This window comes from Gorilla gorilla, chromosome 1, assembly GCF_029281585.2.
Source record: "Gorilla gorilla gorilla isolate KB3781 chromosome 1, NHGRI_mGorGor1-v2.1_pri, whole genome shotgun sequence".
NCBI lineage: Eukaryota > Metazoa > Chordata > Mammalia > Primates > Hominidae > Gorilla > Gorilla gorilla.
The window spans coordinates 192,569,661-192,590,119 of record NC_073224.2 but is presented as its reverse complement, the minus strand read 5'-3'; the positions used below and the strand labels follow the sequence as shown (position 1 = coordinate 192,590,119).

At 41.1% G+C, this 20,459-nt stretch overlaps 1 protein-coding gene and 1 long non-coding RNA gene across 3 annotated transcripts in view; one reads left to right on the top strand and one right to left on the bottom strand.

The window, feature by feature from the left end:
• Positions 1–9,707, top strand: part of CMPK1 (cytidine/uridine monophosphate kinase 1) — a 45,150-nt gene extending 35,443 nt beyond the window's left edge. For both annotated transcript variants that reach the window (XM_031015288.3, XM_031015282.3), the window contains 4 exons: positions 3,817–3,969; positions 5,775–5,851; positions 6,063–6,159; positions 7,570–9,707. In XM_031015288.3, the coding sequence (XP_030871148.1) occupies positions 3,817–3,969; positions 5,775–5,851; positions 6,063–6,159; positions 7,570–7,611 (369 nt within the window). In that variant the 3' untranslated portion in view covers positions 7,612–9,707. The remainder of the gene's footprint in view (positions 1–3,816; positions 3,970–5,774; positions 5,852–6,062; positions 6,160–7,569) is intronic.
• A 1,997-nt stretch (positions 9,708–11,704) lies between these two features.
• LOC109026985 (uncharacterized) overlaps positions 11,705–20,459 on the bottom strand; it is a 32,798-nt gene continuing 24,043 nt past the window's right edge. The window contains exons 3-4 of the long non-coding RNA XR_002006083.3: positions 17,089–17,197; positions 11,705–11,996 (exon numbers count right to left, since the gene is read on the bottom strand). This is a non-coding gene — a long non-coding RNA (uncharacterized lncRNA). The remainder of the gene's footprint in view (positions 11,997–17,088; positions 17,198–20,459) is intronic.

The window sequence follows — 20,459 nt, the reverse complement described above, 5'->3', positions numbered from 1 at the left end:
CTGAATAGCTGGGACTACAGGTGCATGCCACCATACCTAGCTAATTTTTTTCTATTTTTTGTGGAGACAGGGTCTCACTATGTTGTGTAGGCTAGGCTGGAACTCCTGGGCTCAAGTGATCCTCTCACCTCGGCCTCCCAAAGTGCTGGGATTACAGGAGAGAGCCACCACACCTAGCTCAGAGTATTGAATTTCTTGCTTGTGGAAGGTGGTTATGCTTGAGAATGGCAGAACTGGAAACTGTGCTTTCACCTGGGAAGAAAGCGGACAGTGGTAAGGATTCTCTGCTTTGATTTAGGATCACCTATAGCTCAACTTAACATCCATTTATGTGCACTTGGTCCTTTCTTCCCAACATTCAGACAGTTATTCTCTTCCATTTCTGTTTCATCTTTTTTCCTCCCTCTCCTGCTCCCTTTCCTTTTTTCTTTTTTGCTTTTTTTTTTTTTTTTTTTTTGAGATAGAGTCTCGCTCTGTCACCAGGCTGGAGTGTAGTGGCGCGATCTCGGCTCACTGCAACCTCCGCCTCCCGGGTTCAAGAGATTCTCCTGTCTCAGCCTCCCGAGTAGCTGGGACTACAGGCGTTCACCACCATGCCCAGCTAATTTTTGTATTTTTAGTAGAGATGGGGTTTCACCATGTTGGCCATGATGGTCTCGATCTCTTGAACTCATGATCTGCCTGCCTCAGCCTCCCAAAGTGCTGGGATTACAGGTGTGAGCCACCGTGCCCGGCCCCCATTTTTTTTTTTTTTTTTTTAAATCTCTTTCTTTCTTCTTTCTCTCTCTTTTTTTTTTTTTTTGGCGGGGAGACGGAGTTTCGCTCTGTCGCCCAGGCTGGAGTGCAGTGGCGTGAACTCGGCTCACTGCAAGCTCCGCCTCCTGGGTTCACGCCGTTCTCCTGTCTCAGCCTTCCGAGTAGCTGGGAGTACAGGCGCCCGCCATCACGCCTGGATAATTTTTTGTGTATTTTTTAGTAGAGACTGGTTTCACCGTGTTAGCCAGGATGGTCTCCATCTCCTGACCTCATGATCCACCCGCTTGGGCCTCCCAGAGTGCTGGGATTACAGGCGTGAGACACCACGCCCAGCCCTTTCTCTGTTTTTTAACCCACGTCCCTCTCATCATTGATGTTCGCTCAGCCATGGTGTCTACTTTTCTGGTGTATCACCATCTTCAATGTGAAATGCTAAGACTTAAGAACTTTCAAAACTAAAATATGTCACATCTGAGGCTGGGCGCGTGGCTCACGCCTGTAATCCCAGCACTTTGGGAGGCCGAGGCAGGGGGATCACTTGAGGTCAGGAGTTCGAGACCAGTCTGGCCAACATGGTGAAACCCCGTCTCTACCAAAAAATATAAAAAATTAGCCAAGTGTGGTGGCACACACCTGTAATCCCAGTTACTTGGGAGGCTGAGGCAGAAGAATCACGTGAACCTGGGAGGCAGAGGTGAGCTGAGATCAGACTACTGCACTCCAGGTTGGGTGACAGAGTGAAACTCCGTTTCTTAAAAAAAAAAAAATGTCCGGGTGTGGTGGCTCACGCCTGTAATCCCAGAACTTTAAGAGGCCAAGGTGGGTGAATTACGAGATCAGGAGTTCCAGACCAACATGGCCAACATGGTGAAACCCAATCTCTACTAAAAATACAAAAAAAAAAAAAAAAAATTAGCCGGCCGTGGTGGCAGGCACCTGTAATCCCAGCTGCTCGGGAGGCTGAGGCAGGAGAATTGCTTGAACCAAGGAGGCGGAGGTGGAGGTTGCAGTGAGCCAGGATCGCACCATTGTACTCCAGCCTGGGCAACAGGGTGAGATTCCGCCTCAAAAAAATAAATAAATAAATAAATGTCACATCTGAAAAACAGACACCCTGTATTTACTAGGTAACTCTTCATTCTAGATTCCTAGAACTATAATCATTAACAGGTATTTTCACATAGAAGAACAGTGAGGGAGAAAAGAAATGCAATATTGGGAACAACAAGAAATGGCCGAAGCCTGATGGAAAAGAGCTATGTAAGCATCTGGTTGGAACTAAAGACATTGGGGATGAAAAGTGGCTTGTACACACTTTCTTACCTCTTGTCTCAGAGGTTGGAGTAACCTGCTTCCATTCCAAAATAAATCTCTCTCCCTATTCACTCTTTCTAATGTCCTTTCTCTGCTCTATAAAGCAGAGAAAGTATTATGAAAGAGCATATGGTTTTTACTTTTTCACTCTCTACTTTTCCACTCTCTACTTTTCAATCCTTTGCAGTCAGATTCTGTTTCCATCTCCATTGCAGCTGCTCTTGCATGTTACCAATGATGATCTCTATCAAATAATACTTTTGTCATTATTTTTCTTGTAGTATTTAACTTTAATCAGTCTGTTTGAAAATCATTCCTCCTTTGTTCTTTATGACAGCGTCTCTTTTTCTTCTCTCCCTACTGAGTGACTGCTATTTCTCTATCCTCTTTAATAGTTATTCTTCTTTTGCAAGTTTCCAAAACCATGATGCTTCTCAGGGTTTTATACTTGGTCTTATTCAGCTCTCATTTCATATGTTTCTTTCTGGATGGTTTTAGCCATACCCAAAGCTTTCACTATGCTAATGCTGCTAAAGTCTATAGCTCTAAAACAAAATGTTTGTTTTGAATTCCAGACATATATTTTTAACTACCTAACTACTAGGCCTTTATTTGAATGTCTCACAAGTGTCTCAAAATCAACATGTCAGAGGCTGAGTGTATTGTCTAAAATGTGATCTTCCTTTACTTCCTGTCTTGGTTAATGGTTCTGCCATCTACCTGGCTACTCAAGGCATAAATCTGGGAATCATCCTATATTCTCCTGCCTCTTCCTCACTTTCCCAAATCCATTCAGTGAGCATATCTTTCCAGTTATCTTTCTTTTAATCCTCTTCTGTTAGTCTCTTCTCTGTCATCACCTTAGTTCACATCCTCTTTTTTCCTTTTTTTTTTTGAGACAGAGTCTCTCACTCTGTCCCCCAGGCTAGAGTGCTGTGGCACGATCTCGGCTCACTGAAACCTCCACCTCCTGGGTTCAAGCATTTCTCTGCCTCAGCCTCCCCAGTAGCTGGGATTACAGGTGCCAGCCACCACGCCCAGCTAATTTTTGTATTTTTAGTAGAGACAGGGTTTCACCATCTTGGCCGGGCTGGTTCTTTTGTTCCCTTTGTTTTGGGGCAGCCAGTGACATTTGGGTTTAATTAGCTTCCGTTAAAAAGTATTTTATCCTACATTAATAATTAATGCTAATGGTCTTTTATATTTGTCCAAAGCTTTGTGTTGTTGGACTTGAATTATATGAGTAGCAGAGTTGAGCACCTGTAGAAGTAATATACTTTCCACTACAGCAAAACGACTTGGGAAGAGCAAAGGGAATAAAGAGAGGGTCTCCAGTTGCTGGAGCGAAGATAATGGTTAATGGTTATTTTTCTCTTATTGCCGCTCTTATTGTTTATTTATAACTTTGTGAATGTGTATGTGAAAGTAACATATACTTAACTGTAGAAAATTTGGAAACCACAGAAGAAAATTGTGTGTATAAAATGAGGTGGTTTTGAGAGGGGCATATACCCATAACCACACCAACTTGAGGCAACCATCTTAATACATTGATAGATTTCCTTCTAGTCTTTTTTCTTTCTTTCTTTTTTCTTTTTTTTTTTTTTTTTTTTGCTATGTACCCTCCACCCTTTACTTATGGTTTAAATAATAATAATAAAACAAACACCCATGTATACACTACCATGCTTGAGAAATTTCATTTTGTTAATGTAGTATTGAACCTAAATCTTCTTTTTCCTTTAGGAAATGGATGAGACAATGGCTGCCAATGCTCAAAAGAATAAATTCTTGATTGATGGGTTTCCAAGAAATCAAGACAACCTTCAAGGATGGAACAAGACCATGGATGGGAAGGCAGATGTATCTTTTGTTCTCTTTTTTGACTGTAATAATGAGGTAATGAAAATCTTCATCTGCCCACAAAGGCTTTAAGCAACTGTTAGTCAACTATTAGAAAAAACAAAGGATTTTTTAACTTATATTTTATATTGGCAGCAGTGTTTTTTGAATTGGTAGATTGGATGGACGGAACAGCACTGTCTTGCTGTTGGAGTATTAAAAACTATTTGGCATTAGCAGCCTTGTGGAGCTAAATTTTCCTTTATTTTCAAAATAACAAGAATCAGTTTTGATGTTTAAAAAAATAAGAATTGACATACATAATAATATTAGGTAATGAAGCTGAACTACTTTCTTAGGTAGACATTATTATCAAAGAGTATCTTGCCTTAGGGTGTTGTTTACTGGAAGAGAAACACGTTTCTGAGAAGTTGGGAAAACTTTCTGTTTTAAAGAAACATACAGGGCCGGGTGCGGTGGCTCACGCTTGTAATCCTAGCACTTTGGGAAGCCAAGGTGGGCGATCACCTTAGGTCAGGAGTTCAAGACCGGCCTGGCCAACATGGTGAAACCCCGTCTCTACTAAAAATACAAAAATTAGCCTGGCATGGTGGCACATGCCTGTAATCCCAGCTACTTGGGAGGCTGAGGCAGGAGAATTGTTTGAACCTGGGAGGCAGAGGTTGCAGTGAGCCAAGATGGCACCACTGCACTCCAGCCTGGGTGACAGAGCAAGACTGTCTCAAAAAAAAGAAAAAAAAAAAGAAACGTACAGGATAGCCTGATTTGTCTTAAGAGTGAAATGATCTTGAAAAAAGTAAAAAAAATGTACTTTTCTTTCTGGTAGTTCTAATAATGAAGCCAGACATACTTTTGAATAACTAAATACATTTCTCAGAATCATTTAATTAAAAAGCCTGAAGTAGTTAGTACCTTGAAAGAAGTTGGCTGTTCTTAGGTTGAATTGTAAATGTGCCTCTGGTGGAGAATCTTGCTGCAGCCTTTGCGTTGTTTTATTTTATTTTATTTTTTTTGAGACAGAGTCTCACTCTGTTGCCCAGGCTGGAGTACAGTGGCACAATCTTAGCTCACTGCAACCTCCCAGGTTCAAGGAGTTCTCCTGCCTCTGCCTCCCAAGTAGCTGGGATTACAGGCATGTGCACCACGCCTAGTTAATTTTTGTATTTTTAGTAGAGACGGGGTTTTGCCATGTTGGCCAGGCTGGTCTCGAACTCCTGACCTCAGGTGATCCACCTGCCTTAGCCTTCCAGAGTGTTGGGATTGCAGGCATGAGCCACCATGCCTGGCCTTTTGCATTGTTTTAAAACGTAACTCTCTTCTTCCAACCCCCAAAAATGTGTTTCCATTTACCCTTCAAAGTTAACTTTAGAATGTTACCACAGCTTTATAACAAGGAATGTTTATTCACAATTAACAAAGGATGCTTTATTCAAATACAAATATGTTGACTCAAATATTTGCAAATTTATGGAATTATCAAAAAGCAGCCAAAAATGAAACAAAGTTTGAGGCATGTAATTCATACCCAATAAGTTAATAATATATCTGAGATGGAATCATACACATACAGATCTTTTTATTACAGTTTGAAAAAAAATAAGCAGGAAAAACTGAGTCATGAATGAATTCTTATTATGCTCTGTACTTATTTAACGTAGTTTATATAAATTGAACCACATGTTTACGTTTCAAAGGACTTTACATGTTGATTAATGAATTAGACACGTTGGGTTTATTGCAGGGTTTTTTTGGTCATCTATTTAAACTCTTGTTTTCTTTGCAGGTTAAAAGAATGGCAAATTCATATCTATATTTTTTAATAACTTTGTATCTCTTTTTAGATCTGTATTGAACGATGTCTTGAGAGGGGAAAGAGTAGTGGTAGGAGTGATGACAACAGAGAGAGCTTGGAAAAGAGGTACTTGGCAGTTTTTACATACAACCACTTCAATCCCAGACCTGCCCTATTTGGTACAGGAATAAAAGAGTCACATTTAAACATGTAAAATGGCTTGTTTAAGATATTAGGTCAATCAGTCGGGGCAGATGCAGTGTTCTGTGAGCTCTCCTATAACATGTAGAAGAAAGGATAGATACCTAGAACCTTGCAATATTTACTTCTTTTGCAGAATTCAGACCTACCTTCAGTCAACAAAGCCAATTATTGACTTATATGAAGAAATGGGGAAAGTCAAGAAAATAGATGCTTCTAAATCTGTTGATGAAGTAAGTGTTCCTAGCCTGTCTTTAAAAAAATGTCAAATAAAAATGTGATTATTTGTTTTGGGGTAAGCGGGAAAAAAAGAAGTACTATCACAGATTAGTTAGTTTTTCAAGACACTGGAAGCCAGGCGTGGTGGCTCATGCCTGTAATCCCAGCACAGGTGTTCAAGACCAGCCTGGGCAACATACTGGGACTCTGTCTCTTAAAAAAAAAAAGAAGACACTGGGGACTAAATGAAAAATTAGGGTTTTTTTTCCTTTCTGAGTAAAACCTAAAATGAGGTTTATAACTTCAAACTTGTTCTTCATGAGAAATGGGTGGTTTATGAATTCTAAATTTGCTCCCAAGCACTAGAAAACTGGTATTTTAAGAAATGTGAGTTGGATCACATGAATGGCAAGTCATCTAGCTCAAGAGCTCCAGGCTTCTTTCTTCTGCCACAGAACAAGTAGCACCACAGGTGAAGGTTTCCATGACTTATCACTTCTCTTTTTTTTTCATAAGTAGTGATCTCTAAATTGTGGTTTGCAAGCGCAACAAAATTTCTAGTGTCTCTTAAGGAACCTAACCTCCCTTTCCCCGATTCCCTGAATCTTCATCCTCTTATAGTCATAAGATAAAAAAGAAAGGCCCAGGGGAAGAAGATTCAGGGAATCTTTTTTTAATCCATTGACACTTTGTATAGAGGTGAGGTAATACATGAGAAAACTGTGTTTTAGAATCAGAACTAAGAAGATAAGCCACTTCAGTTATATTTTATATTTTATTTTACATTTTATTTACAGTTTATATTTTATCAAATTATTGGTGGCCTCTGAAGAATATTTTGTCCTAAAAGCACTAATCGAATGTAATATAGTCATAATTTTATATGTATTATTTATATAATATTACTGTCTAAAGTAAAATAGATGAAACTAAGTATGTGATTCAAAAAAATGATTCATTTTGAAAATTAATGTAAATTTGATTTTTTTGTGTGTGACCCTGTTTGGAGATGGAGTCTTTATGTTTTATATTATTTTATTTATATATATTTTTTGAGACAGTGTCTCACTCTATTGCCCAGGCTGGAGTGCAATGGTGTGATCTCAGCTCACTGCAACCTCCGTCTCCTGGGTTCAAGTAATTCTCCTGCCTCAGCCTCCTGGGTAGCTGGGATTACAGGTGCCCGCCACCACGCCTGGCTGATTTTTGTATTTTTAGTAGAGACGGGGTTTTGCCATGTTGGCCAGGCTGGTCTTGAACTCCTGAACTCAAGTGATCTGCCCGCCTCGACCTCCCAAAGTGCTGGGATTACAGATGTGAGCCACCGCGCCCGGCCAAATTTGATTATTTTTAATAAGAACTTAGCTGTATGGTATTTTAACAGTACCTGCTTTTAAAATTATTATCATCTTTTTCCTTTACAGGTTTTTGATGAAGTTGTGCAGATTTTTGACAAGGAAGGCTAATTCTAAACCTGAAAGCATCCTTGAAATCATGCTTGAATATTGCTTTGATAGCTGCTATCATGACCCCTTTTTAAGGCAATTTTAATCTTTCATAACTACATCTCAATTAGTGGCTGGAAAGTACATGGTAAAACAAAGTAAATTTTTTATGTTCTTTTTTTTTGGTCACAGGAGTAGACAGTGAATTCAGGTTTAACTTCATCTTAGTTATGGTGCTCACCAAACAAAGAAGGGTATCAGCTATTTTTTTTTTTAATTCAAAAAGAATATCCCTTTTATAGTTTGTGCCTTCTGTGAGCAAAACTTTTTAGTACGCGTATATATCCCTCTAGTAATCACAACATTTTAGGATTTAGGGATACCTGCTTCCTCTTTTTCTTGCAAGTTTTAGATTTCCAACCTTAAGTGAATTTGTGGACCAAATTTCAAAGGAACTTTTTGTGTAGTCAGTTCTTGCACAATGTGTTTGGTAAACAAACTCAAAATGGATTCTTAGCAGCATTTTAGTGTTTATTAAATAACTGACCATTTGCTGTAGAAAGATGAGAAAACTTAAGCTTTGTTTTACTACAACTTGTACAAAGTTGTATGACAGGGCATATTCTTTGCTTCCAAGATTTGGGTTGGGGGCACTAGGGGTTCAGAGCCTGGCAGAATTGTCAGCTTTAGTCTGACATAATCTAAGGGTATGGGGCAAGGATCACATCTAATGCTTGTGTTCCTTATACTCTGTTATATAGTGTTATTCATGATTCAGCTGATCTTAACAAAATTCCTAGCAGTGGAACCTTGAAATGCATGTGGCTAGATTTATGCTAAAATGATTCAGTTAGCATTTTAGTAACACTTCAAAGGTTTTTTTTGTTTGTTTTCTAGACTTAATAAAAGCTTAGGATTAATTAGAAGAAGCAATCTAGTTAAATTTCCCATTTGTATTTTATTTTCTTGAATACTTTTTTCATAGTTATTTGTTTAAACAGATTTAAAAATCATTGCACTTTGGTCAGAAAAATAATAAATATATCTTATAAATGTTTGATTCCCTTCCTTGCTATTTTTATTCAGTAGATTTTTGTTTGGCATCATGTTGAAGCACCGAAAGATAAATGATTTTTAAAAGGCTATAGAGTCCAAAGGAATATTCTTTTACACCAATTCTTCCTTTAAAAATCTCTGAGGAATTTGTTTTCGCCTTACTTTTTTTTCTTCTGTCACAATGCTAAGTGGTATCCGAGGTTCTTAATATGAGATTTAAAATCTTAAAATGTTTCTTATTTTCAGCACTTACATCATTTGGTACACAGGGTCAAATAGGGCAAATAATTTTGTCTTTGTATAATTAGATTTGATATTTAAAGTCACTGGAAATAGGACAAGTTAATGGATGTTTTTATATTTTAATAGAATCATTTATTTCTATGTGTTATGAAATTCACTTAATGATAAATTTTTCAACATACTTGCCATTAGAAAACAAAGTATTGCTAAGTACTATAACATATTGGCCACTAAAATTCATATTGAGATTATCTTGGTTTCTTGGAAGAGATAGGAATGAGTTCTTATCTAGTGTTGCAGGCCAGCAAATACAGAGGTGGTTTAATCAAACAGCTCTAGTATGAAGCAAGAGTAAAGACTAAGGTTTCGAGAGCATTCCTACTCACATAAGTGAAGAAATCTGTCAGATAGGAATCTAAATATTTATAGTGAGATTGTGAAAGCAGCCTTAAAGTTTTGAAGAAGACTGATGAGACTAGGTGCTTTGCTTCCTTTCATCAGGTATCTTTCTGTGGCATTTGAGAACAGAAACCAAGAAACATGGTAATTACTAAATTATGAGGGTTTGCTTTTTGTTTGCTTTTAAGTAGAAAAACATGTTGGCAACATTGAGTTTTGGAGTTGATTGAGATAATATGACTTAACTAGTTTTGTCATTCCATTTGTTAAAGATACAGTCACCAAGAATTTTTTGAGTTTTTTGAAAGACCCCAATTTAAGCCTTGCTTATTTTTAAATTATTTCCATTCAGTGATGTTGGATGTATATCAGTTATTTAGTAAATAATCTCAATAAATTTTGTGCTGTGGCCTTTGCTATTTGTTGGTTCAGATTTCTGTTCTCTAAGCATATTGAAGATCAAGAAGTATCCTATTTAACATGTGGGTCCTCACACTACAAAAGCAGAGTTCAGGACTGTCGATGCAAAGAGTCACACTCTGTAAAATATTTGAAGAGATTTATTCTAAGCCAAATATGAGTGATGAGTGGCTTGTGACACAGCCCTTAGGAGATCCTGAGAACAAGTGCATACAGTGGTCGGTGTGCAGCTTGTTTTTATACATTTTAGGGAGACATGAGACATCAGACAATACATGTAAGATGTATACATGGTTCAGTCCAGAAAGGTGGGACAACTGGAAGCAGGTGTGGGGAAAGCTTCCAAGTCTTAGGCAGATTTAAAGATTTTCTGATTGGCAATTGGTTGAAAGAGTTACTATAAATAGAAAGGAACGTCTAGGTTGATACAAGGTTTGTTGGAGACCAAGGTTTTATCATGCAGATGAAGCCTCCAGGTAGCAGGCTTCAGAGAAAATAGACTGTAAATGCTTCTTATTAAGAGTGTGTTCTATCAGTAATTTCAAAAGGGAGGAGAGGTATAATGAGGCATGTCTGGCTCTCCCTTCCCCATGATGGCCTGAAACTAGTTTTTCAGATGAACTCTGGAATGCCTTTGGCCTAGAGGAAGGGTCCATTCAGATGGTTGTGGGGGCGCTTAGAATTTTATTTTTGCTTTACAGGATTGAGGACAATTTTTCATCCTGTTTTTGTGTTTTGGCTTAAGCAGAAAGCATGATTTTATCCCATTCCTTCAAGAAGTAATCTCCACTGAGACAAAAGCAGTCTATTTCATTACCTACCAGCAGCATCAATCACTTATCATCTCTTCTGGGGGAAGATGACAGTAAGCAATGTATATCAGGATGTGGGCTTTTTGTGGACTTTTGGCTTTACTCTTGTAATTTAAGTGGTTCACAAACATTCCAGTGGTCCCTGGAGATAATAGTGGCTGAAAGTACTGGCCAGATGAGGTCAGCATCTTCTCCCCGGAGGTTTGGTTGTCATCTTCAAACACATACTAATTGCACAAGCAAATAGTGCTACAAACACTTTTTCTGGCTGGGTGCGGTGGCTCATGCCTGTAATCCCAGCACTTTGGGAGGCCGAGGTGGGTGGATCACGAGGTCAGGAGTTTGAGACCAGCCTGACCAACATGGTGAAACCCTGTCTCTACTAAAAATACAAAAAAGTAGCTGGGCATGGTGGTGGGCGCCTGTAGGCCCAGCTACTCAGGAGGCTGAGGCAGGAGAATGGCGTGAACCCGTGGGCGGAGCTTGCAGTGAGCTGAGATTGCGCCACTGCACACCAGCCTGGGCGACAGAGCGAGACCCCGTCTCAAACAAACAAACAAAAAAAACAAAAAAATATATTTTCTGCCTTCCAGGAGTTTTTTTTTTTTTTTTTTCTAAAACATTCTGATATAGATAGACCTTCCAGTGTCTTCTGTTGGTTAACTTTAATCGTTCTTATGTTTTCTATTTCAGTTCTCCCTAGCCCACCTGCATACTTCAGCTAAATTAAGTATTCGTTAATTATACACATTTATTTATTTTTTATTTTTTATTTTTTTTGAGACGGAGTCTCGCTCTGTCGCCCAGGCTGGAGTGCAGTGGCGCGATTTCGGCTCATTGCAAACTCCGCCTCCCGGGTTCACGCCATTCTCCTGCCTCAGCCTCCCGAGTAGCTGGGACTACAGGCGCCCGCCACCACACCCGGCTAATTTTTTGTATTTTTAGTAGAGTCAGGGTTTCACCGTGTTAGCCAGGATGGTCTCGATCTCCTGAGCTCGTGATCCGCCCGCCTCGGCCTCCCAAAGTGCTGGGATTACAGGCGTGAGCCACCGCGCCCGGCCTAAACATTTATTTTTAATGAAAGAAAGGAAGCTCATTTATTTTGTACCAAAGAGAAAGGAAAACAATGGTCCTAATCACTTACTCCTTTATTTCCTCATCCCTGAGGCCAGTGTAAATACTCTTGGATTCAGGTATGCTTTTCTTTGGCTGGGTGTAGTTACTGTGTTTGTGATGTTACTCTTGGACCTCAGATAAGCCTGGAAGGTCACCATCTTTCCTGTTGTGCAGAGAGCTGATGGACAAAGTTGAATTTCTGGCTGCCGCCATATACCTGATGTCAACTGTACCATATCTAGATTATCACTCAGGCTCACACCTTTATGGGAATGCCTTTATGGGAGTTCATCAGAGCAGAACCTGCTTCTCTTAGGTTCCTCTTCTTCAATGAGGCTTTTCCTTCATGGCTTTGTCCTCCTGAAATAAAGAGGGTAAGAGAAGAGGTTTTAATTATTTTGTCTTATTTAGGGAGACAAGGGTAATACATCAGAACATTTCTCTAGGTGAGGTTCTTTCAGCTACAGAATATAATTTTTTATTTATGATACATTTCGAAGTAACTGTATGCGACTTGTGAACACTGGCCTTTGACACCATCCAAAGTAAAAGCATCTGCAGAGACAGGTTACCAGATACTTTCCCACATCCCAGCCCTAATGTTAGATAAGCACAGATACACTCTAAGAATTGCCTTCCACACAATGAAATCAAGCTGTTAAGCAGCATACCACATATGCATCCTCCTTTAATTGAAGAACCACATATTAAAAGAGAAAGTAAAATTTTAAAAAAGCCATGAATGTGAGCTTTGGGTATGTTCTTACACTACTATTTTGAAGGCTTTCTGGAAGATATGTACTCTCAGTAGCTATTTCTATGACATTAGAAAAAAAAAATATGTGGTGTCAAGATGAGCTTCCAAGAAAAATTCTGAACTAAGTTTCCTTGCTAATGTCTAAGACTTTGCAGCCCTTTGAGGACTGTGGGTTGAACTGGCCTTCTTATAGCTGCTTGGCTCCAAGAACTTCCAGAAGGGAAAGACAATGAATAGGTTCATTAGTTGGTACTTAAAAGGACAAAGCTGTGTGCATGGCTAACCCTAAGTTGTTTATTAGTTTTATCAAGAAGGATTTTCACAAATGGCTCCAAAACAGCTGCCAACACTTGGCCAGTCTAGTAGGTATGATTGTGAAGAGACTGCATCAAAACGTCCTTGACAAAATGTCACACTGTTTTCTTTTTAATTAACCAGGTGCACAATAAGCACTACCATTGTTCTATCCTCAACTGGGATAATAGTCAAGTGATACATTATTTACATGATTTGGAGGGGAAAATGCTGAAGTTTAAAGACTCATTTTTTAGGGGCTGGGTGTGGTGGCTCACGCCTGTAATCCCAGCACTTTGGGAGGCCGAGGCCCGCAGATCACTTGAGGTCAGGAGTTTGAGACCAGCCTGGCCAACATGGTGAAACCCCGTCTCTACTAAAAATACATAAAATTAGCTGGGCATGGTGGCGTGCACCTGTAGTCCCAGCTACTCAGGAGGCTGAGGCAGGAGAATCACTTGAGCCTGGGAGGTGGAGGTTGCAGTGAGCCGAGATCATGCCACTGCACTCCAGCTTGGGCGACAGATCAAGACTCCGCCTCTAAATAAATAAATAAAGACTAATTTTTTATTAGTCTTTAAACATTAAAATGAACAAGTTGAAACAGCTACATCAAAATCCCCCTGGTTCCAAAATAACTGTCAGAATGTCTATGTCATATTCTGACATATCAAAGATGATTGAGCAGAGACTGTATCTATATTCCTTCCTTTCTCTGTTTAAGGCCTTTACTTAGGTCTGGATAAGTGCTGTCTGGGGAAAGAAGATAACTCCTGGACTTGCACTGCTGCTACTGTGTGCAAATGGAAATTCTGAAATGCAGGGGATGTGATGGGATGAGAGTAAAACCATTTGTATAGAGAAGAAGGATTTTGTTCCATCTAGTTCTACTTTATACATGATGTCTCTTTTTTATTGTTCTTTTCTTTTTCTTTTTCTTTTTTTTTAAATGGTAGCAGCAGAGGAGGAGACACACAGCTCAGCCACCAGCCACAGGGGACATGATGGTTCTTGCTGGAACTTTTTTATTCTATCAATAATCACTCCCACAAAACACTGTGTCTTAATCTGTTCAAAAGTCTTCAGGTTCACAGGCCACACTCGCACTTCTCTCCACGAGTATTTTGTTGATGAAAATGGGATTAAGGAATGTGATTTCCTTAACACCATCTATCTTCATTTATCTTTAACTTGTGGTTTCAGTAATTTTGTGGCTATTTCTGAGTTTTGTTTATGTATTTGACTTAAGAAAGTAGCTGTTTATAGTCAGCAGCTAAATCATTGTTTTATATGACACAGATTATGGCTAGTTGGTGAAATAATAGCTAGGTACACATAGGAGGTATTACCACAGTCTGTAATCACATTCATGCAAGGGTCTGTCATTTTAATTTAGCTAACTGGTCACTAGCAAGCCAATTTTCAGAGATGCTGACCCCTGTGACTGGAATCAGATTTGTTGCAGGTAGTCCACATCTACCTTAGGCCATGCAACTGTCACTGGACCAAGGGATGACAATAGCACCAAAATAATCACATTACCAAATTTGGCTGGCCATTCATTCAAAATATGTTTGAGACATTGGGGATACAACAGTCAGTTAATGTACAACCACTACCCTCAACAGGCTTACTAGATAAGCTCAAATCCAGTGGTTTCTTAGCTGATTGTGTTTCTGTACAGTGCTTTCATTGCTGGCAAACTTTTTTACCTCTGTGATTTTGTTTTCTTTTCCCAGCAATTCTGAGGCAGGTTGGAATGGTGATTTTCCTGTTTCAAGGATGATTAAACTGAGGCCCAAAGAGTTCAAGTCAATTGCCACAATCTTTATGCTAGAGAGTGGTGGGTTTGGAACTAGAACCCAGACCTCTGGGCCTTAAAGATCTGCCTCCCAGGCTGGGTGCGGTGTCTCATGCCTGTAATCCCAGCACTTTGGGAGGCTGAAGAGAGCAGATCACCTGAGGTCAGGAGTTTGAGACCAGCCTGGCCAACATGGTGAAACCCCATCTCTACTAAAAATAGAAAAATTAGCTGGGCATGGTGGCGTGTGCCTGTAATCTTAGCTACTTGGGAGGCTGAGGCAGGAGAATTGGTTGAACCTGGGAGGTGGAGGTTGCAGTGAGCCAAGATTGCGCCACTGCACTCCTACCTGAGATCGAGACTCTGTATCAAAAAAAAAAAAAAAAGATCTGCCTCCTGTCCAGTAGCCCCTGCTGCCTATCTGTAATAAGGCAATGTGACCTCTAATATACCCCCCGTGCTTCCCATCACTAGTCTATTACCCTTGTTTATTTTCTCAGTGCATATATCACCATGTGAAGTTACTTTTACTTATTGTTGATTTCCCCTCTAGATTTTAAGTGCCAGAAGAGCACTTACCTTGTTTATTCCTGTTTTCCAATACCTAGACCAGTGCCTGCACATAGTAGGCACTCAATATTTGTTGAAAAAATAAACTGAAAAGGAAAACTATTTTTGGCAGTAGCTGTAGCTACAAGTTATATCACTGAATTTTGGATCCCAGTAGAGTCTGCTTGTGACCTCTTAGGATTCTATTTTCGTTCCCCCTGAAGATTGGGAGCTGATAATCGTAAAGTACTGGGACCCCATCAGCTTTCCTCTGTTTTCAGTACACAACTCATGAAAAGACTTACAATGTGACTATCTTGGAGAAAAAAAAAGAAAGGGATAAGAAAACAATGTTTGGGCGAAAAATCTCACCCACTCATCCGTAGTTCAATCTATGTTGATAGATTTTTTTTACCTATTGTACCTCTGTTTCACTATATGTTAGGACATGGGAAATCTCTGCTTTCTGAAGGCTTTTGACAGTTTTTGTTCACGCCACAGATTTGAAACGACTTAATATAAATTTCTACTTGAAGCCTTATAAGATTATAGTACATCCTAAGCACTTTAATATCTATTTATTAAATTCGAAAAGAATAAAGTTAGATGCTTTTAGCCTGCCTTCTCCTCTATAGCTGTGTGTTGTGGTTCTTAATCAATGGAGTCTTTGAAAGGGAAAGAGATTTCAGAGGTCTTAGTTGGATTTCTCTATTGTCTTAATAACCTGACACAGAGTAGATAAATAAATGTTTGTATATTGAAAGAAGGAAAGTGTCCTCTTCAAAGCCCTCCAGACAGTTAGGAGCAGAACTAGGCCTAGAACCCAGTTCTCCTTTCTCCCAGCTCTTACTCCTCAACACCAACATGCTTTTTTTTTTTTTTTTTAAAAAAAAAGAAAGGACAGGGTCTGGCTCTGTTGCCCGACTGCAACCTCTGCCCTTGATCAGGCTCAAACGACCCTCCCACCTCAGCTTTCCGAGTAGCTGGGACCACATGCATGTACCACCACGCCCAGCTAATTTTTAAAAAAACTTTATAGAGACATGTTGCCCAGGCTGGTCTCGAACTCCTGAACTCAAGTGATCTGCCTGCCTTGGCCTCCCAAAATGTTGGGATTACAGGTGTGAGCCACTGAGCCACCGTGCCCGGCCACTAACATGCATTTACCTCAGTCATTCCTAACAAACACTTGGAAAAGCAAAGTAGTATCCTGTGATACTCCAGAACCACTATGTTACTATGTAGCAGGATTTCATTCAGTATGCTGAGCATTTGTTGAATGTCTTTTTAACCATATTTAAAACAAGAACCAATGCCTCAGGCCCTGCCCCCAGAAATTCTAATTTAATTACTTTATTTTATTTTATTTTATTTTATTTTTGAGACAGAGTCTCACTCTGTCATTCAGGCTGGAGTACAGTGGTGCAGTCTTGGTTCACTGCAACCTCTGCATCCCAGGTTTAAGTGATTCTGCCTCAGCCTCCCAAGTAGCTGGGACTACAGGCACATGCCACCACACCTGGATAATTTTTGTATTTTTAGTAGAGGTGGGGTTTCACCATGTTGGCCAGGCTGGTCTCAAACTCCTGACTTCAAGTGATCACCCTGCCTTTGCCTCCCAAAGTGCTGGGATTGGAGGCATGAACCACCGCGCCTGGCCTCTTATTTATTTATTTATTTAGAGCCGGAGTCTCGCTCTGTTGCCAGGCTGGAGTGCAGTGGTGCGATCTTGGCTCACTGCAACCTCTGCCTCCCGGGTTCGAGCGATTCTCCTGCCTCAGCCTCCCGAGTAGCTGCGACTACAGGCGTGTGGCCCCACGCCCAGCTAATTTTTGTATTTTTAGTAGAGACGGGCTTCACCATGTTGGCCAGGATGGTCTCGATCTCTGACCTCATGATCCGCCTGCCTTGGCCTCCCAAAGTGCTGGGATTATAGGCGTGAGCCACGCTCCCAGCCCTGCATTTCTTTTATGTGTAAAGTGATACTGATATTGATACTTTGAGAACCACCATAGTAAACAAAGTGATCAGAGCAGATAATGAAAACTCACAGCCTTGTATCTTTGTGGGCAAGGGATCAAGTCTTGGTCTTTTTGATGCATTCGCTCATAAGTTCAACTTGGTCTTTTTGATGCATTCACTCATAAGTCCATCGCAGCACTATTCACAATAGCAAAGACATGGAATCAAGTCAGGTACCCTTCAGCGGTGGACTGGATAAAGAAAATGTGGTACATATACACCCTGGAATACTATGCAGCCATAAAGAAAACCCAAAAGTATGCCCTTTTCAGCAACATGGATAAAGCTGGAGGCCATTATCCTAAGCGAATTAATACAGGAACAAAAGTAAATATATGTTCTCACTTAAAAGTGGGAGCTAAGCATTGGGTACACATGGACACAAAGATGGGAACAATAGACACTGGGGGCTGCAAAAGAGTGAGAGGCAAGGAAAAACTACCTATTGGGAATTATGCTCACTACCTGGGTGACAAGATCAATTGTACCCCAAACCTCAGCATCATGCAATATAACCATTAAGAGACCTTCACATGTATTCCCTGAATTTAAAATAAAAGTTGAAAAAAAGTCTTGGTCTTTTTATCCACAGTGTCTAGCACAGAGTAGGTACTTAGTGTTGATGAATTGACAGTTGGTGACAAACCATAGTGAAAGCTCACAAATTAAACAGCTGCTTAGTCTGCTGCCATTCCTGAGCTCACAGAGTGAGAGGGAAGTACTGCAACAGTATCACAAATGCTCTCCCACTAAGGGAGTTGTCACATGGATGGCAGCTTGGCATAGTGGGCTTTCTATAATCTTACTTAGCAGCTGCCACTGTCTTAAAAGGTGAGGAGCGGCTGGGCACGGTGGCTCATATCTGTAATCCCAGCACTTTGGGAGGCCGAGGCGGGTGGATCACTTGAGGTCAGGTGTTCCAGACCAACCTGGCCAACATGGTGAAACCCCGTCTCTACTAAAAATACAAAACATTAACCAGGCATGGTGACTCGTGCTTGTAGTCCCAGCTACTTAGGAGGCTGAGGCAGGAGAATTGCTTGAACCCAGGAGGTGGAAGCTGCAGTGAGCCAAGATTACACCACTGTACTCCAGCCTGGTGACAGAGTGAGACTCCATATCAAAAACAAAAACAAAATGGTGAGGAGAGGCCAGGGGACTACCACCACTGTCTACAATCCTCTGAAGGGAGATGGAGTACATGTATTCAATGTGGGCTTGAGGGCAGAACTAGGGCAGTGGAAACAACATAAGGAAGACCGTCTAAGGTCAGAGCCACCCAACACTGAATTGGAGCGCCTGAGGACATGATCACCGTCCCTGGAAGTGTGCATGCAGGCCCTGGATGCTTATTTGGCACAATGCTTTAGTCTTTCACTCTGGAGATTCTGTGGTTTGGGGATCATCTTCTTCAAGTAGGTATCTAAGTCTGAAGTCCACCTGGAATTCCAGACATACTCTCTGACACGTAAGAGTTCCCTGTATATACAAGTGGGGAGGAAAGGCTAAGGGGCATCATGAGGATCTGTGCCTTACCATAAGAACCCAAATGCTGAGAAGTTTCCCTAAGCCTCTGTTTCTGCCTCCCACCCCCTCCCTGGGTGTCCTCCCCAGTGCCTGGGATAAGTGCTTAACAAAGTTTACTGGCATTAATGCTGTTGGTGGGCAGGAGGTGCCCAGTTTGCATTGGAAAAGAGAAACAGCAGTAGCAAAAAGATAGCAGTGAGGGACAGGAGAGACCCACTTAGCTGGAGGGGGTGAGGGTCCATGCACCAAATGGGAGATAGGAGTATGCAAAGATAAAGCGATAAACCTTTCATAACAGGTAAAGGAAGGTGAATTTTATCCAGTGTCTGTTTAGCTGAGTCCAGACTAGAAAGCTGGGCTGCATGAGTCAGTGTGACAAGGGCTTTTTAGATTTAGGAGGCTGCTCCGTTTTCCTCCTCCTCCTCTTCACTGTAAGCTGTCCCTTGAGCTGTATTCTGAAACCCTTAATGGTTTTTCCATCTCACTAGGGACAGTTTGCAAACCCTCTCTGGCTTGGCCAGGGTTGGGGCTGGGCACTAGACGAGCCGGGAGAGGAGGTGGCTCCCAGCAATAAGCAACCCACAGAATTGTGTCTGTTATTTAAGAAAAGTTTCTGGGTTTTCGGCTAATTGCAAAAATACATAATGGATGCTTTTCGCATCTGCTAGTTATTCTGGAACAGGCCTGCATCCAAGAGCAAACTTTAAACAAACAATAAGATTATGGAGCTTAACTGTTTCAATGTGTAACAGAAAGCCAAGCCCCATACACTTAAATTAGCACACATGCACTCAGACACAAGCACACAAGAGATCACATCTGCACAAACATACACACATACAGATGCATGTTTTGGCATTAGTGCATGCAAATGCATACTTACATGCTAGCACCTAGTAGATACATGCATGCACAACTTGCACATGTGCGCAGTCACCAGCACCAATACACATTCTCAGACACACAAATGAACGTGCATACACTCATACACAAGTATACACCAACGCATTTGGGCAACAAGACACACAGCCTCAGGCACAGATGCATTTACACAAATCATTCTTACTGCAATGAGAGATAGTCCGGGGTAGGTGTGTGTGTCCTCCCAGTGCAGAGTTAAGTGAAGCAGTCCATCAGCTGGGCACTGGCTGTCCAGGTGTTACCAGGTGTAGTTATCAGTATGGCCACCAAGAGGCGCCCAGGATCCATCCTGCATCCACCTTTCATGGCTTCTGCCAGCTGGTCAATTGTTTCTGTACCCACAAGCCTGCATCTCCCTGTTCTGGATCCCTGCACAGAACTAGGAGACTCCTTGATCCCAGCCCCAACCTTCCAGGATCCACTGTGCTCATTCTCATCCTTTCCCTGTCCCACACCACCAAAACAACCACAAGTCCCATCCCTCCTCCCTCCTAGCAGAACGCATGCTTCAGCACTCCCTGCTTGTCCTGTGGCTGCTCCATGGAGAACTGGATCTGTCAGGTCTTGATCATGATGTGACTTCTACCTGGAACTTTTTCCACAGGAGCAGCTGTCAAAATCTCACCTATTTTTCAGTCTATGTCAGAATCTCCCAGTGCAATACTGCCAGAGTCAAGAATACATGTTCAAGTAATTCAGTGAATGAATTAATGCCTCACTCTAATACCTGACTCTGCCTTCCCCATTAACCCCAGCTGGAGAGGTCTCTCACCTTCTAGCACCTGCCTCCTGGCGTGTGTGTGTGTGTGTGTGTGTGTGTGTGTGTGTGTGTGTGTGTATTTCAATAAAACAAGTGCCAGGCTGGGTGCAGTGGCTCACGCCTGTAATCCCAGTTACTTGGGAGGCTGAGGAAGGAGAATCTCTTGAACCTGGGAGGTGGAGGTTGCAGTGA